Here is a 26,729-nt window from a genome sequence, read left to right as displayed (position 1 = left end):
TAGTTTTGTGATATTCTAGTCTTGAAATAATAAAAAAAGAGAAACTATATGTTCTATTTGGTTTCCACCAGCCCATTTGAGAAAAATCATTTGTGACAACAATATACCCATGGTTGGCTCAGAATCTCTCTAAATTGCTTTAAACAGAAGGAATTTTAAAAATCAGCAAGAAGAATATTAACACAATTCTCTAAACTTGGCACCTTTTAAGACAATTTTTAGCAAAGCAAATGTAAAACTTTAATGGTGTCCTATGTCATCTAAAAACAAAACCATTAAAATGTGTCAGATGTATTTTGATATAAGATGCCTCAAAGACTTTTAGTTGAATCTATGAAATGAAGGGCCAGGTATTCCTTTACATTTTATACAATGTGTAAAAAGAAAAACAGTTCAAATTTTTTCACAAAAGAAGAAGCTTGATGTAAAAAAATAAATGTATTTTTAACAGAAAACAACTGACATCAATGAAATCAAATAAAACCAAAATTCATGGAGAATAAATAATATAAGCCATATATTTAACCTATAATGAGGTGGCATAAAAGATTATTTCTACAATTAGAAAAAAAACAGTGTTATGACTTAAACTTCTACTCAATCAACAGGAATTGTAGGCCAGAGAAAAAGAAACTGATAACCAAAATATAAGAAACCCAAAAATTCCAAGATCCTCAACAGGGAAAAGAAGTAGAGGTAGGTACCTCAAAATACCTTCCTGGGACATACTTTAGCCTGTAGACACATCCCTGAAAGTTTCATTTTCCTAGCCTAACCTCTTTCAAAGATATCCAAAAGTAGCTAAAGTAAAATTTTACCCCTACTTTACCTTAAAAATCCAGTTTAAATAGCAATCTCAACAAATATAGACTGTATAAAAGGCTATAGGTATTGGCCTAATCATTCTAAATTTTTTTCAACTAAAAATTATAGGATGGTTTAGAAACTAGGCCTGTTTAATATAATAATATTTGACTAACTCACCAATGTGATAGCTGCCTTCCTAAGAACCAAACTTTTTAATAACCAAAAAACTTTTCTTCTGACTCCTTATGAAGCTTAGCCTATGCAAGACGGGCCTAGAACACCAAAAACCCTTTACATCCTGAGATATGTGCATAAGATTACTTACAGGTCACTGAAAAGCTAAGATTATTTCCACTATTTAAAGTTTCCTTGTCTTTTCTCTAGACTTAACGATTTCACATGTTTATCCATTTAAAAAAATATGTAACATTAACGTCACTTGTGCTCAATAATCTTTTTTTTCGGGGTCAAACCCACGGACAAGTTCCTGAGCGTTCGAGAAGGTAATCCGAGTACGTCATGTAAATCTCATGTGATGACGCTTGAAAACGCTGGGATTAGTCAGATAAGTAATCGGACAAGTAAAAGAACACGGGGATCGAGTCTCATCTTTTCTAACCGCATAGAATATTGGTGAAGAATTTAAGGCTGTTTCTAAAGAAGGTTAATTAGGTAGAAGAATATTTACTTTTGCCTTAATTTTTAAAGAATAGAATTAGATTTTTAGGGTACATTGTCTGATCTAGGCTATTAAAAATGGAGGTAAGATTCTAGATGAAGAGGGTTTTGCTGTCTTGGTAAGTAGGCTAGTCTATTTAAATGTGAAATTTGCAGTTTACATCATAAGTTGGCTAGGATGAAAGTGAATACATCACTTTACAAATTTTCTCATGCTCTTACAATTCATAAATTGCTTCTAGAGGAAATTACATTTTGATCCCTTAAAGTGCTAAAGCAGCCAATACTAACCAATAGTTGAAAAAGCTGGCTAGTGAAAAAACTTGTCATTTGTAGCTGAGGTAAAATTCTAGTTGAGTGACTTCTTGCTATCTTAGAAAGGGGTTAGGTTAGGAAAATGAAACTTTAAGGGATGAGTCTTCAGCCTAAAGTATATTGTGGGAAGGTATTTTAAAGTACCCACCCCCAATCTACAGACTAAAAGATGTAAAGATGAGGTATTCTGAAGTACCTGCAGCACATTTTGCATTCAGCCCTGCTATAATTTACCTCCAACTCCTCCCCCCTAATGTGTAAATATATAGCCCAAATCATATTTCCAATGTCATCTGCCACCCACCATTTTTTTTTCTGGTTCTTGTTTTGTCACAGTTGATTCAATTTACAGGTACAGAAGTTGAAACAAGAGAAATACAGTGGGAAATATATAATTTTGGCTATATATTTCTTGTTTAGGGGGAGGAGGGTTTGGTAGCAGGAGTGTAGCTCCAGCATTTTTATTAGGGGGAGAGGGCTCTGCATCTAGAGAGTCAAAGGGCATGGGCTTTCCTTCATAGGAAAGCAGTTGTGGTTCTGGCCTCATAAATTTGCTTATGCTCACTGTAGACCTAAGTATTTAGAATTGTTATACAAGTATTACAGTAAGTAAATTGCCATTGTTTAAACCTTATACAGGAAAATTATAACCCCCTCATTGTATAACAAGAAAACTGTATTTTTTTGCATGGGCAGCAATGAATTGTCCTCTTATTTTTCTTTGTTGCTATTAAGACACTAGAACACCATACTTGAGCTGTTTAAGGATTCATAAAAGCTAATTCTTATAGACCATCACAAAGTGCCACATGGTGCACTAAAAGTACAATTTGGGTGGGTGTTTTGGAATGGAAAGGCTAGACTGGACACATAGACATCAGAGAGAGCTAATAGTGGACTCATTTATTAACTAAGTTTTATATTTAATTGCTCTTTATAAAATTGACTTAATATAGCAATTATAAAGTGCCACATGGCACACAAAAGGTGCATTTTGTGCTGTTTTTCAATTTTTTTTAAAGATAAAAAAAGAAAACAGTCTTGTTCACTGAAAAAATTTTTCCCCACCCCTGCAGTAATTCTTTTCTATGGAGAATTCTTTCCTGAGAATTTTCCTTACATTCAAAATAGCAACAGTATTTTCAATATAATGTATTCAAAAATGTGTGAATTATTGACTTACCTATTGAGTCTTTTTTTATTGAGAATATCTAGAAAATCTGATCAATGCTTGGCAGCATTGTGGCAGAAACCTTATAATTATTAAAACTTGCCAGAGATGTCAATTGGATGGGAAAAATTGACACCTAGAGTTTGACAGTTCCCATCCCCTTTTTTATCTTTGTCAAAGAAAAACAAATCTAGAAAAATAACATGAAAGCTTTTTGCCTAAATCACAATAGGATGGGAAGGGTATGCACTTCTGGAAGGGGGGGGGGGGGGCTGAATATATTGTATGTTCAAAATTTCCTTTGCCAAGTTCAGTCTCCTAGTGCTGCATGTTAAAACTGACAACAATAGATAAAGAGGATGTGTTGGTACTGCATATATGTAAGCAAAGAAATTCCACATTGTGAGAAAAATATACATATATTGCTTGGATTCTCTTTATCCTACTTGCAGCAGACATTTCATGATGCAGATAAATGTCACACAAGTAGCACTGGCATAACATGAAATGTAACTAATAATAGTAATAATTTTAAGCACATTTATGTTGATTTTTCTGGAGATGGTCAAAAGAAATATTTAGGAAAGTGAAAATAGCAAGAAGTCAGTATGGTATTGCACATATAGGTAGTTCTACATTTATGGGCTAGTATATAAATTCAATCAATCAAGTATATAAGTATATAAATTCAATATCTAGTATATAAATTCAATATCTAGTATATAAATTCAATATCTATTTTTGAAAGTTTGAAACAGTAAAATCTAATCTTGAACTGTGATAGATTTTAGGAAGTAAATGACCCTTAACTGTCAGGGGAAAAATTGAAACTTGGTAAAATAGGAAGTATGGTACACTTTCACAATTTTGCTGTAAACTAGGCTCACCTATTTACTAAAAAGCCATTAATATGGCTTTAAATTTCTACTCAAATAATAGGAATTGGATTTTCAAAACTAAAACCAGAGAAAAAGGAACTAAAAATTAATGTATAATGATGTTAAGACTTAGAAACTATAGGAGGGTTAACATAGTAGCTTAGCAATACCATCCCAGAGTGTGATTTTTTGCTGGATTCATTATCAAAAGTTTCATTTCTCTTCCCTAACCTCTTTCTAGGATACTGAAAAGTAGCTCATCTAGGATTTTACCAAATGTGTTTTTTGGGATCTAGGGAGGAGGCAAATTTATTGTTTTTATATGGAAATATCAAAAAGGCATTTTTCAATGAAACAACCCTATAAATGTGGTTAATCTGAAAATTTACCAAAAGGTTTTTCTCAAAATTGGGTTGGCAGCAAAAATGTTACTCCCCAATTGGTACCACTGCTCTCCCTAATTGCCTTGACAAATCCTAGACCATATACAGAACATTGCTGATTGTCTCTTTTTTTCAAATAGGGTAATTCTTGTCTATAACCACATCTAAAGCAAAATGCTATGAAATTTTGAAAACTAGTCTACTATAAAACAACCTAAATACTAACTTATTTCATTCCAAAGTGGTCATTTTGCTTCCTCTCCCAAAAACAGAAGTTTTAAGCATAAAATGGCCTGTATATAGCTCTATTGGCAGATAAAATGGTGGTAGGGACTTTAAAGTAAAGTATAGCAACTTTTAGGAATGAGATAAGTAAGAATGTTTGATTGTTTTGAGTAGTGTCTAGAATAAAGAAAATCATAATTATTATTTGTGCAGGAGTGCCACTGGGGATGTAAAGGAAGATATATTTTGCAAGGAAGAATTAATGACAATATCAAAAGGATTAAAAATAATAATAAGACCTTAGGTGCTGATAGTGTGTGAAATGAGTTCCTTCAATATGGTGGGTATGAGGTTACAAATAAGTTACCAGAAATTGTAAATATGATTTTTCAAAAAGAGTAGCATTTTTAGGAAAATCCTAATTAAACCCCTTTATAAGAAAGGTGATAAGTGTGAGTTTGGTAATTATAGAGGTCAGTGACAAAGCTAGGGTTTTGAGTTTGGGGGAAGGAACATAAAGAATGCATAGACAAAATCATTCAGTGTGCTGACAAATGCAGATACATAAGCTAGATTAAGACAGCCAAAGTTCCAAGGCATCAGCACTGCATGCTAACACCTTGGGACTTCAGGGACAGGAGAGTTCTCTCCCCAAAGTTGGCCTCAATTTTGTTGGACTTCGTCTTAAGGAACCCATCAACAGTAATGAGAGAATATTGACTCAAATGGAAAAGTAAAACTTTCCTGTCCTTGGATTTTTCTGATGATTTAAGCATCATAAATAAAAGTGCTTGCAAAATGCAAGTTCTGGTTGCAGGAATAGGTTCAGTGTTCGGACTCGCCTATAAATTCCAATAAATTCCTATATTTTAATGCACTCCTATAAAATGCCTATATTTTGGCTAAAATCCTATTATTCCTATATTTTCGGCTGAAGAGTACTAAGAACATTGCTGATGATTTAGAATTTTCTGTCTTTTGGTGTAGATTGATAATTAATTACAACTGTTGAGCTGTTTGAACATAACTAATGCTTTGTGTTGGGCTTAGTAAGCTGCTTCTACCTGGGCTATGCTGTTGTGTTGACTTAGTAGCCTATGTTTTGTTTTTTGTCATGTTGGGCCTGTCCGAAATGATCGAAGATCAGTATATAGGCTAGCAGTCTCTGCTTAATGAGACTGGAGTTCTTGCGACTTATGTGTTTCCTGGCTGAACGCTGGCTGGCTGATGTGAATACGGTCCAGTTATTCAAATGGGCTATTCTAAGATAGTTGCTAATCGAGGGAAGTATAACAGACATGCACTGGGTAGGCTATATGCTACATTCTGTGATCAATCTGTCCTTTATCTAATCTGGTATTTATCCCCTTCTAAAGAAAAATGATGTTAATCAGATTCAGACTTTTTATTTCAGATATTGTAAATTTTTACTTTATTTCCCCCCTTATAGAAGTATGTCCCTGATAGAAGTGCAAAGTTGGCCCTCCTGCATGGAAGGTTGTCGGAATCAGCTTTTTATCGTTTATCGCCTCATCATCCTTTGGTCCGTCTGTTCGGTTAATCTCATTGTAGCATAGTGTTTTTATGGCACTTGGTATTAACCAAGTGACATATAGCAATCGCAAATTCTGTCTGTCTGTTGGTCCTGGTTTTGCTACTTTAGGCACTTCTAGGTAAGCTAGGACGATGGAATTTGGCAGGTGTATCAGGAACTGGACCAGATTAAATTAGAAATAGTCGTTTTCCCGATTTTACCATCTGGGGGGGGGGGGGGAGTGGGGGGCTCGTTAATTCAGAAAAAATAGAAAAATGAAGTATTTTTGACTTGCAAACGATTGATCAGATCTTAACGAAATTTGATGTTTGGAAGGATATCGTGTCTCAGAGCTGTTATTTTAAATCCCGACCGGATCTGGTGACATTGGGGGAGTTTTGAGGGGGAAACCTAAAATCTTGGAAAACACTTAGAGCGGAGGGATTGGGCTGAAACTTGATGGGAAAAATAAGCACAAGTCCTAGATACATGATTGACATAACCAGAACTGATCCGCTCTCTTTGGGGTAGTTGGGATGGGGGGGGGGGTGATTCTGAAAAGTTAGAAAAAATGAGGTATTTTTAACTTACGAACGGGTGATCGGATCTCAATGAAATTTGATGTTTAGAAAAATATCGTGTCTCAAAGCTCTTATTTTAAATCCCGACCGGATCTGGGGACATTGGGGGGAGTTTGGGGTGACCTAAAATCATGGAAAACGCTTAGATTGGAGGGATTGGGCTGAAACTTGGTGGGAAAAATAAGCACAAGTCCTAGATACATGATTGGCATAACCAGAACGGATCCGCTCTCTTTGGGTTAGTTTGGGGGGGGGGTTGATTCTTAAAAATTAAAAAAAATGAGGTATTTTTAACTTACGAATGGGTGGTCGGATCTCAATGAAATTTGATATTTAGAAGGATATCGTGTCTCAAAGCTCTTATTTTAAATCCCGACCGGATCTGGGGACATTGGGGGGAGTTTGGGGTGACCTAAAATCATGGAAAACGCTTAGATTGGAGGAATTGGGCTGAAACTTGGTGGGAAAGATAAGCACAAGTCCTAGATACATGTTTGACATAACCAGAACGGATCCGCTCTCTTTGGGGTAGTTTGGGGGGGGGGGTTGATTCTGAAAAATTAAAAAAATGAGGTATTTTTAACTTACAAACGGGTGATCGGATCTCACAGAAATTTGATATTTAGAAGGATATCGTGTCTAAAAGCTCTTATTTTAAATCCCGACCGGATCTGGGGACATTGGGGAGAATTTGGGGGGACCCTGAATCATAGAAAACGCTTAGATTGGAGGGATCGGGATGAAACTTGGTAATCTATGTGACCAGGCATCCCACGCCATCTACCATAGATCTGATCCCGAGGACTTCCGAATCCTATATTTGGGCCCGGGAAATCCTATAAAAGTAGGACAGAGCCTATAATTTGAAACGAACCGACCTGTCCGAACCCTGTAGGTTTGAAAATTGATACTTAGAAGACCAAGTTGCTAAGGCTAGGAATAAGTGAAGATGAAAAGGTGATGTCGGGTTATGAAAAGATTGATCTTGTGCATGGATTCAATTACCTAAGTAGTATTATTGTTAAAAATAATGGAATTAGTGAAGATGTTAAAGACAGAATAGCCAAGGTCCAGGGTTTTTTTAAGTTGAAAAAAGTTTGGAAGAATAGGAAGATAAGTGTGTTACCTAAGGTTATAATATTAAAAGCTGCATTGATGACAGTGGTCAAGTATGGCTCTGAAGTATGGGTGCTCCAAAATTGGAGGAAGATTTTGTAGGTGTTTTTTAGAAACTTGAATATCACTGAAAACCTCAGCTATCATTTTTTTTTAGTTTGAAAATATGCCAGTTTCATTTTCATTATTTGCCAGAAATTAACAAAAATCATCATACTATTCTTAGCATATTCATAGAGTGCAATTCTGTCTAGTGATAAAATGTTTTTCCCTAGAAAAAACAATTGGCCAGGCAAGTAGTCACAAAATGCAACCAAGACTGCCACAGTTACTGGTTATAATAGAATAATGTGTGATCCAAAAGCCCTGTCTTTTTAGTGAATTTGCATCATTATATTCTGTGCATTAATTGTAGGCTATTTTGTTTCAAACATTTCAGAAGTCCATTATCTCTAAAAATTAATATTTTAAGACTTGCTGTTCTAATTTTTAGGTCACAAATTTGACCTGTGTATTTATTACTTCGTTAGACCTGTTTTTTTTTACCCTGAAAAATTAATTTTAATATATCATGCTCCAGTTTGAGACCATTTGTCTAGTTTCTTGTACTAGTAGTTCTGAAAATAGGTCTTACCACAATTCTCAAATTTAAGCAAGAATCCTCCTAAAATATTGATTTTTGTGGTAAATAATCCAAGATCTTGTCTTTCTTACTTTTTTTCTGCCAGTTCTTAGTTTTGTTTTAAATCTTTTTAATTGGATGTATGTATTATATATTTGTTTTATATATAACATAGGGGACTTATCAACCTATGAATCCTCAAAAGCCTGATTCAGAGAGATTCAAAAGCCTGATTCAGAGATGATATGTTGATATGTCCTCTATCTTATATATAAAACACATAATGTCTTGTTGGGAGGCTGATGCTGCTTGTCATACCCAACCATTTTTGCATACTCTGTCAAAAGTTGCTGTTGTGTGGTGTTGTTGTCTTTAAACCCATGTGACTGGCCATACCTATCTTTTGGTCACTGTTACCAATTGGGCTTAACTTGTGTATCTTCAGCAGACCTCTCTTACACTAGGTCACTGGGCCCTAATACACTGACAAAATTTCATCATCCTCAACACAGAGAACAAGAGATCTAAGGTGGACCTTAATTTTGCGCTAAAGTGCGCATTAAGGTAAGGTAATTAAGGCCTTGGAGGACCATTTCTCTAATTTTCTCTGTGCCAGTGTTTTCATTCAAACTAACAATGATCTTGTAAGCCTAGCAGCTAGCATTGATGGCTCAAAAGCCATCAATAGATGCAAGTGATACTCCTTTCCTTTCACCCTAGCAGAAATCCAGTCAGCAACAAACAATTTGAAGAACGGTATAGTTTGGAGTTATTTATATCTTTGAGAGCTGATGGAGATTCCACCCACTAAAAAAACAAGCTTCTTATGCCAGTTTAATTTTTACCATAGGACTGAGAAAATTCAGTCTTGTCCTTGGAAACTACCGTTTGTAAAAAAAAAAAAAAAAAAAAAAAAAAAAAAAAAAAAACACCGATTTTCCCTTACCATTTAAAGAAAACCATTATAGAATTGCATCAAATGCTTATCAAAGCCTATTGGGATCTAGCTCCTGGTACATGTCAGTGTTTTGCTTGATTTAAAAACTAGAAAGTGTTGACATGAAAAAACAAACAATGTGAACACCATCAATAAAGCTTCAAGACACTGAATTGCAAGTAGTATAATGCTTTGATAAGAAACGTTGTAGTTGGACACAAATGAATATCAAAACCAACAAGAACTCGTGGATACACTGAATGCAACACGAAAAGCCGTTTCCACACGTTTTTAAGCCACGACAAAGGTCCAATAGTTTGAAAAATTGGCTCCACGTGACTTCACAAAATTTGATGAAAAGACAGCAAGTCTGAAGGCCAACAGACGACAAAGAGCAAGAAAACTGAAAAGATACCATTACACAGAAAAACTGGTGAAATAAAAGACTGAAGCGTTTAAAGCTTGTACATGCAGCTTATCAGACTTGCCTCAATCCAGGTACTCTTTATTTGTACTATGGCATACATACTTGCTCAGCAGCACTTCAAATGTGTATTAAAATCTGCAAAAACGACTTGATGAACTGTGCATCTAGAAAGCAATATTTTATTTTATTTTTGCATGTCATTCAAAGGCGAGATAGAATTGTGGGGAAAATATATAGCCAGTAATGGACAAAATTTCAAATCAAATATTCTCAATAAACTTGTAGGCTACTTCTTATCAATTTCGGTCAACATCTGACAACTGCTTGTGACAGACATGTATATCACAAAAATCGGATTTATGGTTTGAGCTCAAGCTTCTTATGCAAAGGAATTCTCAGAGAAATTCAAGAAAATTCAAAAATTACATTAAAATAAAAAATTAGAAATCACGATTGATGTTTCAGAATTATGTCCAATAAATCTTGAGGATATGCAAAAAAAATAATTCTCACATCTCTAAGAGATAACTCCCTGTTCTGCACTGATCCATATTACATAATCCTTGAGAAGTTATACTTTTGGAGTTACGACTGTTTCGTTTTTCTTCTTGTTTATAGTATTTAGCAGGCTAAAAAAAACTTTCATATTTTTGGGCTGAAAGCTACTGGAAATTTAGCAAACTTTAGAGAATCTTTTCTTTCTCGTTTCATGATCTTCATCCTATATTATTCTTTGCAGGTTCCCTGGGCCCAAGGATTTACAGATGTAAGTTTAAAGTGGATCAGAAAAAAATGAGCCCAATTTTTAGAAGGCCCATGCTGCCAAATTAAAACTTTGAAATATATAAGGCCTGAGGACTTATGGTTGTGACAAGCTGTTTCAAGCTGATGTTTCACACAAGTTCCTTATTTCGGAACTTGGTCTCCACCAAGCGTAAAACTACATAAGACCTTGTGTGGTAAACAAATTCTTAATCAACAACCGTGAGGCCAGGTTTGTTTATCAACAAATGCGGATCAACAATAATTTTCGTGGAAATACAAATTTTTATAATTGTTGAAAATATTGTTTTACTATTTTCTGTTAATTTCATGTTTACTCCTATAATTCTCTCTGTTTGTATGCCTTTTCACTGGCTGATCAAGTTTTGAAAGTTCCAATAAAATACAAAATACTTAAGTGCCTGTTGGAAGGGAAAGGAGTTGGTAATTCAAAAGAAAGTACTATCTCGTGTCTTATTTTAGGTAAGAGATCAAGCAACAAAAAATATAATTGTCTTTAGGGCAAATCAACAGTTTTTTCTCTTCTAACACAGTAAGAAGAAAAACAGTTTTTCCTTGTGATATTCATGCTAAGTTTCCCTATTAAATCTAATGAACTAGTTTCAAAAGATAATGCTCTGTTTTCGCCCATAATGTTCATCGACGAAATTTTTTTTGGATGCTAGAACATGATTGTTGATCAACAATTTCTCACTGGAACAGATTGTTGATTAACAATGTCAACAGCAAAGGTCTATAACCTTATATGAACGTTTTTTTCGTTAAAAATTGAGTTCCTGGATTTTCCGAATTTTTCAAGACATATATGAATATGTAAGTTTCCATCTAACCGATTTAAAGAGAAAGTTTTCGTTTTTGTGTCCTTGATGCTTTAAGTGACCTGTAATATGCGTTCCAGAAATCATACTGTGCTTGTCTTTGACTACTACTGACGGATGGACTGATGTCTAACGGACCTACTGGTCTGACGGACATACTGTTGTAAAATTACCATACAATAAAAACGCGGTTAGTAAACTTGGTAAAATACAGTATTCCCTAGGAAATATAGGGTAAAATTGCTGCTAAAGAGTTGCTCAAGATCAGTTGAGCATTTTTCTGTCTATCTTTTTTCAGCTTTTAATGGAAATATTTAAAGATTTCGATTTTCCTAGACTCAAAAACGTAATATCCCTCCTCCATTTTGAAAACGAATAGGCTTTGTTAAAATGCTATTTAGTTTAGGGCACATAATTTGATTACTGCTCATTTTATTTATTTATTTATGACAAATAGGTTTTGATTTGCTTAGGGTCGATGGCAGGGGCTAATTTGGGCCCAATCCCCTGACACTTTAAACTTTTGTGAATTTCTAGACATTCCCTAATCAAATCATGTAGCATTTTTTTTTATAATCGTCCTCTTCCTTCCCAGGGAAAAAATCATTTATGACTTCCAATTTAGTTTTTTTTTTCTTATGATATACCCTCTGCAAACACACTTATTGCTGCCTTTGACATTTGTTTCACCAAGCGTATTTTTTTTCTGCCCAATATGTCCATCGCAATACTCCCCTGTACATCTCCAGGAAACGCTTGGTAAAAACTCCAAGTGTGCATGTGGGCTAAAAGGCCGTGTGACTTAACAAAGCGTATCAGAACGATATAGCGCATTAAAGTATAGTGGTTATAATTTTTATATGGTGGAATGTTACCTGAAATAAAATTATGTGTGGGGTTAAAGATAATCTATAGTCTACAATTTTTAACCGTTTAATTGGCTCTTACAAATATAAAGGAGGGACATACAATGTTTTTCCAATGTGTAGGGGGGGGGGGGGTCACATTGTCTTTTTTAAATTGTTTTCATTGAAAACACAAAAAGGCTTACGATCTATTATGATCGGCTGACGTTGCACTGATAGAATGTTTACTGTCTAGTGTGTCTGCACTACATTAGCAACAGCAGAAAAATGCTTGGTAAAAAGCGCTAAATTTGTCTTGGGCCTTAAGCCTACAGCACACGTAGCTTTTTTAAACCAGCTCAGTGGGCAAGCGATGGCAGCACAAAAAAATGCCCTTTGTGCGAGATTGTCATAACTAAGAATCATGTGCACGGACACCATTTGTCAACTGCAGCTTATCAATAGTTGCATGATTGGTCTCAACTCTCAACTTATTATTTAGTTCCTTTATTAATATTGTTATGTTCTTTTATTATCAAACTTTATATTATTTTGAAATATATATTTAATGTCAAAATTTTAAATTCTTTCATTATTAAATATTTAACTATTATTATTATCATTCAGATCTTTTGATTTTTATGCTGAAGAGAAGGAAACAATTAGGGATTGCTTTTTTTTATGATCCGGGTGAAATTCAGCGCTGTTTTTGCAAATCGGCTCCGAAAGCTAGAAAATTTTTCAAGCTCAATTCGGCACCGTTTCTTTGCAAATTGACACCGATTTACCAAATTGGCGCCGAAAAAAGCTGCGTCTGTTCAAGAAGCCTTTGGACTGGTTAGCATTGCTACAGACCCACAGGCCAAATGGTATTGCTTTCTTTAATTGTTTCGTGGAAAGATTACGTAAATTGCTCATTAGTAGGGAAAAAGCCAATGTGGATAAGGGATATTCTGTAAGAGAAGGGCTAGTCGAATACGAATTTATCACTCAATCATAAATACTTCACCACGAAAATAATGAGTGCAATTAAAAATTATATTACTTTTTCGCCCTGTTGTGTCTCCATTAAAAATCACAATAACAATATCATATCCAGACTATCCAAAGTTTCTCCCAGCCTTTGGGTAGTTTGGCACGATGATAACTATAAGGTGCTGTAAAATATGTCAGTAACGTATTTAAAATATCGGTAAAATAGGTAAAATACCAATTTTAGAGGGTCCATAAAATTACGGTAAAATATATAAAATATCCAATTTCACCTTCACCAATTTTACCATTAACAACACTAGACGGACCTCACCTTTCACCCTCTATGCGTGACTATTAGCACCTTCATATTTTACTGTGTTTAATTATGTACTTACATGTCTTTATTTACACTTCTAGATCAAGAACAGTTCCAAACAAAATGGCTGAAAAGACAAAGAAAGAGAAGAAGTCGAATGAGGAAGTTGTGGCTCATTTTCAAGCACTTCGTCAAACACAAAGAAATTTAATAAACAAATTGCAAGAGTTAGAGATGGATCTAACTGAGCACAAGTAATTTTTTGTTTTGGTCCTCTAGTTTTTTATCAAGATATGTAGCCAACTTCATTAACTTTTTGTTTATGCTTAGCAAGTTTTGTTTTTAGCGCCAGCAAGAATGACGATGCGTTGCTAATCTTAGGCGATTATCGGTTTAGCTTATACATGATTTAAACTCTACCTAAGGAAATTTAACGACTTCTGTTTCTGAGGAATAATTGTTTCAAAATACCGTTTCACATGACAATCGGTTGCCATATAAAGTTTTTGGCAAACGCTCCTGCTCGTTAGAAATTAATTAGTGCTAGTAAGATTGCTGTAAGTTATCCTTATCAACCCAACTCTTGAAAAGTAATAGCCGCAATATCCCCATTAGGGGTGGAGGAGTTCGGTAAAAAGTTATACTTGTAGAGTACCAACATAGTTGCTTTGCCAAAATACTTCTGAAGCAGCTGGGGCCGTTTTGTAATACTATTGTTTGCAGCTTATACCCTAACAGGTTGGTTTATACCATCCCGAGGAACCTATATGATTATTGGATGCATCTGCCAAAAATAGACATGCTAGATTATATTTGTGTGGTGGAATGAATCCTTTCCTCCTCACTTCGTCAAAAGAACTCCACCAACAAAATTTGGTAGGCTACTAAAAACTTTTATTGTTTGTGTCCCATTTGCAGATTCTTTGCCACATCCTCTAAAACTTAGGAAAATATCTCTTCTTAGCATTCCCAGTGAAAAATACCTGTTTGTATTTTCATTAAAAACAATCCGCCCTAGATTTTGGAAAACATGCCCAACCCCCTAATATTTTTGTGGATTAGCACCTGTTTTTTGCCCTCTTTTTTCAAAGAAGAAAATAAATTGTTGAGGCCTCCTCAAAACACGCCAAACAAAACATAAATAAAAATACTGATACATTAAATACGCTCACAACCTTGAATTTACCCTTTCTTCAGTGTTAACACAATCAGAAAATGATTATGAAGTAAGTAAACTTTAAGCCAAAAGAAAATTAAAATATATTTAAACTATATAATATATATATATATATATATATATATATATATATATATATATATATATATATATATATATATATATATATATATATATATATATATATATATATATATATATATATATAAACTAGCTGTTGGGGTGGCGCTTCGCCCCACCCAAACACCTAGTTGGTGGGGGCGTTTCGCGCCCCCCCCCCCCAAGCCCCCTCGCGCGCGTAAGTCGTTACGCGCCATTGTAGTTGTGTCCCTGTGTCCCACCTGTGAGTATGGATATATATATATACATATATTTTTAACTAAGTAAAACTTGCGAATATACAACATTCTTGGCTGTCCCATTGTCTGTGTATATAAATAGATTGTCAGGTTTACCGACTCTTGAACATGAAACATATAATTGTCTATGGGAAATTGACAATTTCCAATAAAATGGAATATGGAATTTCCAATATGGGAAAAACATATAATTGTCTATGTCTATGTTGGGGTGGCGCTTCGCGCCACCCCAACACCTAGTTGGTGGGGGCGCTTCGCGCCCCCCCCCCAAGCCCCCCCGCGCGCGTAAGTCGTTACGCGCCATATTAGTTACGCGCCATTGTAGTTGTGTCCCTATGTCCCACCTGTGAATATAGATATATATATATATATATATATATATATATGTTTTTAACTACGTAAAACTTGCGAATATACAACATTCTTTGCTGTCCCATTGTCTGTGCATATAAATAGATTGTTTACCGACTCTTGAAAATGCAACATATAATGGTCCATGGGAAAACAATCCGTATTCAGATCTATACCTCATGATTCTAATGATTGCCCTTGAGCTTTGTTGATGGTGATTGCTAATCTACCATTCCCTGTGTCGCCATCGTCATTTATATATCCCCTTGTGCCCCCCGGCATCCCCTTTGTAGTTTTGTCCCTGTGTCCAGGTCGTCATTTGTGTCCCGGTGTCCCAGTCTGTGATTTCTCTTTGAGTGTCCCGGGCGTCATTTATATTCCATGTGTCCCGGTGTCTCGGTCGTCATTTATATCCCCCTGTGCCCCCCGGCGTCCCCGTTGTAGTTGTGTCCCTGTGTCCCGGTCGTCATTTATATTCCCTGTGTCCCGGTCGTCATTTGTATCCCGGTGTCCCGGTCTGTATATACATTCGTTTTTTAGTTTTGTTTTTCTCCTTTATTTTTTTCCTTTTTTATTTTTTTTTCTTTTTTAGTTTATTTAGATTTTTAGATTTTTTAGTTTTTTTATTAGTTTTTATTTTTTTTTTCTTTTTAGTTTTTTTGTAGTTTTTACCTTTTTTTTAGTTTTTTTAGTTTTTTTTACTTATATCCTGGTCGTCATTTATACTCCCTGTGTCCCGGTCGTCATTTGTGTCCCGGTGCTTTGTTGATTGCTAATCGAACATTCCTTTTGTCTCGGTCGCTTTCTCTTTGAGTGTCGTCATTCATATTCCCTATGTGCCGGTGTCCCGGTCGTCATTTGTGTCCCGATGTCCCGGTCTGTAATTTCGTCAGTTGAAAACTTATGATGAAATAAATTTTTAATTTTTTCCCTTTTTTTGTTTTTAGTTTTTTTTTATTGGTTTTTACCTTTTTTTAGGTTTTTACCTTTTTTTAGGTTTTTACCTTTTTTTAGGTTTTTTAGTTTTTTTCTTTTTTCTTTTTAGTTTTTTTTGAAGTTTTTATCTTTTTAGTTTTTTTATTTTTATTTATATTTTTTAGTTTTCATTTTCTCCTTTATTTTTCAGTTTTTTCCTTTTTTAGTTTTTTTTCTTTTTTAGTTCTTTTAGTTTTTACCTTTTTTAGTTTTTTTTTAGTTTTTTTAGTTTTTTAGCTTTTTTTATTTTATTTTTTTATTAGTTTTTAGTTTATTTTATGGTTTTTTCCTTTTTTTAGTTTTTTTTTTAGTTTTTTATCTTTTTTTAGTTTTTTTTTAGTTTTTAAGCTTTTTTAGATTTTTTTATTTTGTTTTCTTTTTCTTTTTTTGTAGTTTTTACCTTCTTTAGATTTTTGCTTCTTTTATTTTTTTAGCTTTTATAGTTTTTTTTCGTTTTTTCTTTTTAGTTTTTTTGTAGTTTTTATCTTTTTTATTTTTTTGTATTTTTATTCATATTTTTTTAGTTTTCTTTTTCTCTTTTATTTTTCAGTCTTTTCCTTTTTTTAGTTTTTTTATTTTTTAGTTTTTAGTTTTTTTTTAGTTTTTTACCTTTTTTTAGTTTTTTTAGTTTTTTAGATTTTTTAGTTTTTTATTAGTTTTTAGTTTTTTTTTGTAGTTTTTGCCTTTTTTTAGTTTTTTCAGTTTTTTTTTAGTTTTTAGTTTTTTACCTTTTTTTAGTTTTTTTTTAGTTTTTTAGCTTTTTTAGGTTTTTTTTTCTTTTTAGTTTTTTTTGTAGTTTTTACCTTTTTTAGTTTTTTTTCTTATTTTGTATTAGTGTGAAATAATTCAGACTTCATATGCGGACAAACATGACGTCACCTGATCCACAGATCCACACACAGACAACTTATTTTTATATATATAGATGTGCCGGTGTCCCGGTCGTCATTTGTGTCCCGATGTCCCGGTCTGTAATTTCGTCAGTCGAAAACATGACGTCAGTCGACACACAAACATGACGTCAGTCGACAGACCCACACACACACAGACAACTTATTTTTATATATACTCGCCTAGTCTTTTCTGTGGAGTGACGTTGATTTAACAGTCTTAAATGGATAGTCTTCATCGTGTCTGTTATTTCTTTGAAGTGATGCTAGCATGATAAGTCTCGTGTTGAATGGATAACTCTCAATGTTTCCATTCTTGTTTTTAACTCTAGCCGACGCAGGTTTGTCAGTAGCTCGGAACCAACAGTAGAAATGACAGTAGACACTCACCGAGGGCTGCCAGCTTCTCATCCTGTTTGTGTCTGTGCGTCTGTGGTACATATTGAATTTGACAATGTCCCTGTTTTTCTTCCAGTTTTTCTCCATTTTCTCATAGTGTCTTTTATTTGCTAGCTACTTCTTTTGCTCGACTTTTATATCTTTCTTTCTCTCAAAGTTTCCTTCTTCGATCTTGCGATACCTAAACGCGTGGGTCTAGTATATTCGTAGCCTAAGGGCTATTTTTACAAATATTGCCTAATAACCAAGAGATTCATTTAAAAAGGTTAGTAGATCCCAGAATTTTGCCACTTTCATAGCTTCTTGTGGTCATTCCTTCCTTCAGAAAAAAAAACCATTCCGTGACTCCTCCATTAATCCATCGCTGAAAAAGATGAAGAAAAAAACAAAATGGAGTCAGGCAGTGGAATCGCTCAAATATGGCATCATACCCCAGAAAAGTAGTTCTGAAAAGGCGCGTGTTTTGTACCAACTCTTGTCATTAGATTCGCGCGCTATATGATCGTGCATTCTTTTTTTAGAAAAAAGGCATCATATTTTAAATAATATGTTTTGTCGCATGGGAAAGCAGGTAGATATTGCAACCCCATTTCAAATGAGCCCTTGAAGAGCTCTCTATATTGTAATTTTCAACGTTCTTTAACATTATCTTCTAATTTTTTTCATTTTTAATTACCATGATCTACGGTTCGCTCTTTGCTAGGTTAGAGAGCCATTTTTCAACTTTTTAATTTTTGGTTACTATGGTACGTGGTTTGTTCTTTACTAGGTTAGCGAGCTAGGTTAAAGAGCTCACTATGTTGTTCCAAATCCCTGCTAGTGGTGACTAAAGAAAAAACAAACAAAAAACGGCGAGATAATAGTTACCAATCCTGAGTCCCCAACAAATATCAATATTTTCTCAGAAGTTAATTTTTTAAATGTTCTTTAATTTTTGGTTACTATGACCGTAGCTCGTTCTTTACTAGGTCACAGACACCATTGAAACTCTTTACTGCTATGACCTACCCTAAGTTCAATGATACTGGATCCAACTTTAAAATAGAAAAATTCTTCAAAAACCTTTAAAGGTCTAGCAACAGCTATTGCTCACAGAATACTTTGGGTAGAAAAGCTGTTAAGTATCGACTACTATTCCCAGATACCCAGATTTTCACAAGGATTAGATACCTGATTAAATTAAAAGACGCTATCAGAACTGCCACGGGTTCAAGAACACAAAAATAGGGACTTAAGGAACTCGTTTGGGAAAAAATAGACCTTCCTGAAACCGAATAAGGACCAATAGGGGTTCGGTTCATCTCTTGTTTACCGTATAGATAACATAATCAACATAATACTCGTTATTCAAACCGATCTGTCATATATTTGAATCCAAGACAATCGGCAATGTAGTGTCATCATTTTCTGGAAAAACATGAGTAACATCAAGATGACCTTTGCTTTCGACATGGATCTTCTCAGGACTCTTTTTGTCTTTCTTAATTTTCAAATATCGAACTTCAAAATGCAAAAAAAAAATGCACAAGTAATTACTTTGATTAATGATCAGAGAACCATCACATGACCGTCAGTTAAAAATCACGTATTTTTTTTGCTGTTTTTTTCTCTTTTGGCCTTTCTTTCTTTAGACCTACTGAAGTGCATTTGTCAGAAATTGCATTTATTTCTGCATATAATTAACCGAATGCTTTCAACAAGCTTCCATCATTCTTATTCAGTCTTCTTTCCAGCTCTCTCTGGTTCTTGAGGTAAATTTCGTAACTTTGACTGACGTTCTCGCTTCATAATTGATGATGGAGAGTAATTTACTGCAGAAGAAAATAGCTTCCCCCCTATCCTAATCGCTTTGACACATTGTAAAAAAAAGTCCAAATGTCAAAATTGGACTCGCATACTCGCACTTCGTAGTCTATGCACAGAGCAATATGCCATGATGCATTACACATGTCTTTCAATCTAATTCTGATTAAGGACATGGGGACAAAAAAAGGAGACACAACGATACAGTGAGTTTTCTATTTTTTAGAGGGGGCTATAAACCTCAAAAGAAGGGTTTTAGAGCCGTGGTAATTCCAGTAGCCCAATTTACCATCTGAGGAAATTTTCAAGAGGTCCCCGACGGTTTTTTCTTCTTTAATGTTGAGTTAAAATCCACAGCAGTTACCACTTCTGGATTTCTTTAGTAATTTTCGGTTACTATGGCCCGAGGATTGTTTTTTACTAAGTTGCAACTAGCACCGCAACAATAATATAGGGATTAAGATAGCAAGGGTTTGACATCAATTGCTGCTTTGATAACGTTAATAGGCCTTTAGAAGCAAACTGAGAAAACATGCCGAACCTCTGTGAACACACATCTAATGAAAATGAATACAAAACTGTACGGCAGTTTAAAAGACTCCAGAGGTAAAGGGCATTAAATCTCTTCGTCCATCATTATAAAAAAAACTGGATGTTATAGCTTTGAAATTATTCTGCAGTCTTCATGGTCAGTAACACCAACAGACTTATTAGCTGAAGTACCGACATGGAATAACCTGCCATAAAGAGACTTTTAGGGATTAAAAGCTGTTTTTGGCCAGCTTTAGGGACTTTTAGGGACTTTGGGGAATTTGAAATTATTCTGCAGTCTTCATGGTCACTAACACCAATAGACTTATTAGCTGAAGTACCGACATGGAATAACCTGCTATAAAGAAACTTTTAGGGATTAAAAAACTGTTTTGGCCAGCTTTAGGGACTTTGGGGACCTTGTGGCAGCCCTGAACTACGTGTATTCGAGTTTAAGGGACTATAGAGACCTTGTGACATGTGACACACTTGTGACCAATTGTGAGCTGTTTTGTCTTGAAAAAAAAAACAAAAAAAAACACAAAAACAGGTAATTCTTCAGTTAGGGTGTTTGTTAGTATTTTTACTGACATAATTCCGAAACATTATAGAGAGTAAACCTCTATTTTAAATAGGAGTAGTTAGGCCACACAAACTAAAAAAGTCTATAATGGACCCAATAGGGTGATGTTCAAGTACCAAATCCACTTAAGCTGATATATTGTACTCTGGTGAAACTTTGATTTTTGAAATGGTTATCATATCTCAAAAATATCAAAATAAATACTCTTTTAAAACTAAGGTCCAGACTACCAAATTTCATAAAAAATTAAGGACTTAAAATTTTCATTTGATTTCAAAAACATCGGTCGCTTTTTAAACATTTCCAATATGTGTTAATTCTCTTGCCGATAAAATGTGTTTTTATACTTCTAGAACACATGTTATGCCCCATTGTAATGATGTACATCATTACAGGCTGATCTTAGTGACAATAATTATGTTTATATTTTCTAACTTAAGCACAGTTCAAGCTGTTCTCCATCCTGTTCTACGGCCTAAGGTAGAAGACGAAAAATTGTTCTTCCAAACACCATGCTCTGATTTCAACTATGATCCACCGGAATTCCCTGATCAGAATACAACAGATGTTATTCAACACGAAGGTGACGACTTCGACGAACTGCCAGCAGACCTACCACGATGGCCAGCCAGATGCAAATGCTACATTGATCGACTATTAGAATATGACTTCGATGTCCTATTTCGACCTCAATCCGGGAATATAAGTCGAGTTAATTTCAGAGTCAAAGGTACTGAAAATGTTCACAGTCCAGTGATATTTGTATTACGAGACGTTTTCAATGGGGTACTCTATAAAGATGACGTCAAAATCACTCTTTTTGATAATAATAACTATGAGGTCGCTATAAAGAAAAGGCTAAGAGAGAATGACGATTTTCGCTTTAAGACTGTTACTAAAGTATTTAAAAGAAAAGATAAAGTAATGCAGAATGATAGGTGGACAGAATATGTTGTCCACGCAGATGCAGGCACACATAAAGTAAAGCTGCTTGAAGTCGTTTATTTTTTTGGAATAAGATTTGAGATTCCTGTAAATATAGTTAAATTTAAAGAATACAATTTTATTGGAAATTCATGGAAACTAGAAGTAAGAAGGGGCAAAGAGGTTGAAATTCAACTATGCAGCGATGGCTGTAAATGCGAATAGCTAGTCCAACTAACAGGAAGTTCAAGAATCGTTGTCAATTCCAGTCACATTGAAGAAGAAAAAGTAAGGAAAAGTAACTTTTTCTTTTCTAAGAAAACGTAAATCAGTAATAAATTTATAGTCAGTTCCAGTCAAATAAGTTAATCAAAAGAGTAAATTTGCCTTAAAAAGCCCTCTTTAGAGTCATGCCAAATTTGCCCCTTTAGCTAATTATTACATAACATATTCACCAGTCCAGATCAAGGTTGTAACATCCGTCACAATTTAGCAAAGAACTAAGTCCAGCCAAAGCGAGCAGCCACAAATAAGCTGGTTACTCCGGAAACTAGCTGGAAACCCCTCCCCTGAAAATGGTATCTAATCGAAATAAACTGAATCAAAAAGGAAATGCGACACAATGACGTCAATTCACAGAAATGTAGGGGGGGGGGAAAGAATTTTTTCAATTTTTTAATCAAGATAGAAAAACAGAACGAGATTGAGCAGACACAAGTACAAACAGGGGTAGCGGTGACTTCACTGCTGAAGGAAATCATTGACTAATCTATCAACATTCAGTTTCTTAACCTCCTCCTCTTCGACAGACATGATTATGAGGTCACTAGATTGTCATTTGCATTGTCGATTGCAGATAACCCTTCACAAGTTCTAGTGCATAGAAGAGCCACTCACTGCTGGCAGTAGTCACAGGCAAAGCAGCAACAAGCTTTATCTGTTTTCGCACTAGAGACTAGGCAACTGGGAGGTCAGATATAATTTCGATAGCTGGGAGAAAATCCAATTCTGAAGTGTCATATTTTCAAAGAAGCAACTTTGCAACAGAATAATAGGATTCTAAATCATAGTCATCAACACCAAGAATCACTTAATAATGAACTCGGTACCCTTTTAACTTTCGAAAATTGAAGGCTGAAAAGCAAATAATGCGTCGAGCAGAGGCATGTTTGGCATCAAACATCAGGCCATCCAGCTCGTGAAACGGTATCACATCGAAGTCAGGAAATTTGCCGGAGTCCGACTAAACTTGCTGACTGATAATAGCAAATACGTTTCTATTGAGAAGCTGCTTCTCATCAGGGACGTCATTTATGGGGGGGGGGCAGTTGCCCCCAATAATGTGAACGAAAAATATTTTATATTTAACGCCCCTTGACTATCAAGACATGGACCTCTCTTGCCACCCAATAAAAATGCTGATAATTTGATTATTATGTAACTTATTTCCCAGAAATTGTCGTATGTTCCCTGTACTTTGATTGTATATGAAGATGCATTTTTTTTGTCAAAAATTGTATTTAATTTTGGAATTATGTTTTATTTCTTATAAAAGGCACGCAGTAATAAACAATAACTTTCAAATGAGCCCTTCAACAAAAATCTATGATGATTCTATTCCCTGTTTATGGCGAAAGGAAAAAAAAAAAACGCCTTCAGTTCAGCCCACACAAAAAATAATCTTCTTTGTTATTCAAGGGACCTGTAAGCTAATTGTAAAGGGGTTTTCGACAATGAATATTCCAATGGCGTACTTTTCGTTTCAATCTGTGACCATTCTCAAGACCTATCAGGTTATTTTCGAAATTCTCATAAATTTGCTTTGAAAATAATACTTTACTATTAAGACTATTCTTAATAGTAGAAATTGCAATTTGAATTAGTGTGAAACTGCATTTGAACTTAGAAGGACGCTTGGAGCATTATTGTATTTGTTTAGATTATCAGTATATGAAAAATGTTTGCAGGACAAACAAAAATATCCAGAACTATAATAAAGCGTGTGTGTGAAGTTTGTTTCGAAAGAAAGAAAGATGAAAGGTATTACCAAATTGTCTCTGATTATCAAGCTACCCACATTCAAAATCATATGAGGAACTGAAAAACAGTAGTAAAGTGAACACTACGCCGAAGATTGTGCAAAGGACCACTCTATTTGATATTCCAAAATGGTTAAAGCCAGCAAGGTAAAAGAGAACTGTTAAAGGCCCTGTCACGAGCAAACTTTATCTCGAACATCAAGATAGCTTAGTGCAATTTAAGTCAACAGAAAGCTTAGAGTGTTTCTTAAGTGGTGCCTCTTGTTTTAGTGCTTCGCAGTCGCAGCCACCTCGCTTCTCGCATTCTGAGACTGCTAAAGATGTTTCCCTCAAAAGTTCAGCAGGTGTCCCAATTGTAAGTTCGCGATTTGGTAGGGGATAGACCCCTAAAGTTTGGGCAGAGAATAACTTTTAAGGGGAAATTTGATCAAGAAGCCTCAGTTTATTAAAGCCAACTTTTTGTATTTTTACCTAATTTAATTTTGTTTTTGTAAGTTAGAGGACAGTCGTGGTAAGCGGTCTTAACCTACAGGATTGTAGCATTGGAGCTGCATGAGTTTTATACGGATTATACGTAATATATATATATATATATACAAAATATCGGCATTACTATGCAGCGGATCTCTACACGTTTGAGGTTGCTCTCTATTTTTAGAGTCCTTACTCTCTTTTATTTCGAAGTACGCTTTAAAGTGGCATTGAACTGAACTGAACAAAAGCGCACCAAATTGCCTACAAGAAACTTAGAAGAATTTGGTTTTGGAATCACCTTTCAAGTTTGATAGATTATGGCCAGGCTTCCTTATTAAAGTTTTTGAATTTTTTTCGAGCTTTAAAATATTTTCGAATACACAAAATAAATATCGACCAACAACTGTGGTAAAATCGAAATGATATTTCAGACATCCCTTGATGAATTTTGTCCTGCTCCGTCCTTATTACATACTGGAGTCTGAATAGAAGACGATGCGCTAAAAAATTGGAGTTACTTACGGTTCTTCGATCCTATTATAGCTGCTTCCTCTTCCCCTTTGAAAATTTTGCCGTCCTCTACCTCTGCTGAAGTTCCAGTACCTCTCCCCCTGACAAAGGAATCTCTTACATCAGCAGTGTGGGAACCTCTTCTATTATAGCTGTCTCTCACTCTCTCATTCTCCCTACCTACGTTCCTACTATAACTATTTGCTCTATTGAATTCTCCAAGTGTTCTGCCTCTATCTGCGAAGTTATTCACTTTGGTATCGTTGGAATCTCCCTTGAATTCAGTATGAATTTTAGCGTAGCTTGCACTGCCTCCATATGGCTCATAGCTACTATCTCTCCCTCTGCCTCTGTTAAAATACGGCCTTCCACTACCACTGTTGAATTCTTTTCTTTCGCTGCTTCTGCTAAACTCTGACCTTCCTCGGCCTTGGTTAAAATTATACCTTCCTCTACCTCCGTTAACATGAAACGTTCCTCTACCTCTGTTAAAGCCGGGCCTTCCTCTATCTCTGTCAGAGTCAGATATTCCTCTACCTTTATTAAAGTCCGAACCTCCTCTGCCTCTAACCTCATCATACTTACTGTCTCTATTTCCCTTAGGGTGAAAGGTTTGATCTCTACCTCTGCTTATGCCACGTATGTACCCCCTCCCTTGATTGACACTATTTGTACCACCTCTGCCTCTGTAAGGGTTATTTACTTTTTTTGGATAGTTGCGCTTACTTTCCGGAAAGCTTTCTAAATCTTTACGAGGATTCGTCTTCACCAGATTTTCTTGATTATGTTGATCTTGATCGCTGATCTTCTGATTTGGGATAATTTTCTGTTTGCCTTTCTCCAATGGATCGGTTCCTTTAGTTGACGTTTCATTTTTCTTTTTATTATCACATCTAATTTTTTCTCTATCTTCAGCCTCTTGACCATCAATTGTGTTACTTTTACCTGTCTCATTGGGTACTTTGTCTGCGTTGGAATCAACAAAAATCGGCTTATTCGTCCTTCTTCTTCGACGTCTGCGCCTTTTGGTTCTTTCTGTGTTTCCGCTGTCTTTTGCTGCAGACTGGCTTACGTCGTTGCGTTGTTTGTCATCATTCTCAAAATTTTGTATGTTATTAAATGCTATTTCTGCGTTTTCACTATCTTTTGGTGCAGACTGGCTTACGTCGTTGCGTTGTTTGTCATCATTCTCAAAATTTTGTGTGTTATTAGATGCTATTTCTGCGTTTTCACTATCTTTTGGTGCAGACTGGCTTACGTCGTTGCGTTGTTTGTCATCATTCCCAGCATAGTCTTTGGCTTCCTTCAAAATACTAGTTGCTTCAAATTCCATATTTAACCGCTTTATAAGAGAAGAAAAGAGTCTTAAAAAGAGCAATTGTTAAGTGACGGACAAATGATGAAGAAATGTAAGATATTTTCTTTATTATTATACTAATCAAAGTTCTGGACGCTAAAATCTGTAGCTACAAATAATCAAATTATTTTGCTCTTTTTAACTTTTTGTATTACAGAAAAGGATAAAAGATAGTCTTAGAAAAACTTGCACCAAGAAAATATAATGACGTAATTAGTCAACAGATCTTTTCAATGACGTTTGACTAAGTATAATAAAATCAAGTTTCAACAGGCTGGTGAAACAAAAAAGCAATAAATAAATATCGCTTGAATCAAGAATGAAACTCACCCGACATGGTTTCATCCCTCCTTTTCATGCAGACATTATAACTCAAAATACGCCAACATCTTGCAATATATGGCCATTGAAATATAAGATTTTTCGATGGCAATTCCACCAAATTTTATAGATTAGTTACAAAAAAAGGCCAAAAACAGAAACTCTGATGTTGTGATCTATATTATTAGTTAAAAAGGGCACTACAACTCAAAATCTCCGATCGATTGAACCCTTTCTTAATTTCCTTTGAGCGGCACAGCCTTGATGCGATTCCCTAACCTTTATTTATTTTAAAACCTCCAGAAACAGTCAATAGTCATTTTCAAATTTACAGTTTTAGTAAACCATTGTTTTTGTCAGATAGTTGGGGATCGAATTTTAGGTAATCAGGAACAATTGTGTTGCTGGTAGGGCAGGGGAGGGGGATTTCTTATGGCACATTTATGTTTCAAGTTCTACGTTTATCCTTTGGTGCGATCTCACAGTTTCATTCCATAACAAAAACTACTGAAATTAAGAATGTAAGAAAGATGTATTATCCCTACAAAAAATCTATCTATATATATTAAAATAAGTTGTCTGTGGGTCTGTCGGGTGACGTCGTTATATGACGTCTGAATTATTT

At 35.0% G+C, this 26,729-nt stretch overlaps 1 protein-coding gene across 2 annotated transcripts in view; it reads left to right on the top strand.

Annotated features, from left to right (window-relative positions):
* The first annotated feature begins 1,362 nt into the window (after positions 1-1,362).
* The window catches only part of LOC136027292 (prefoldin subunit 2-like), a 50,304-nt gene continuing 24,937 nt past the window's right edge, over positions 1,363-26,729 (top strand). The window contains exons 1-2 of one of the 2 annotated variants that reach the window (XM_065704392.1): positions 1,363-1,479; positions 13,513-13,665. In XM_065704392.1, the coding sequence (XP_065560464.1) occupies positions 13,535-13,665 (131 nt within the window). In that variant the 5' untranslated portion in view covers positions 1,363-1,479; positions 13,513-13,534. The remainder of the gene's footprint in view (positions 1,480-13,512; positions 13,666-26,729) is intronic. The other variant, XM_065704394.1, reaches the window with a different exon arrangement.

This window comes from Artemia franciscana, chromosome 5 (genome assembly GCF_032884065.1).
Source record: "Artemia franciscana chromosome 5, ASM3288406v1, whole genome shotgun sequence".
Classification (NCBI taxonomy): Eukaryota; Metazoa; Arthropoda; class Branchiopoda; order Anostraca; family Artemiidae; genus Artemia; species Artemia franciscana.
Note: the sequence above shows the minus strand (reverse complement) of the source record. Positions and strands in the feature narration are given on the sequence as shown.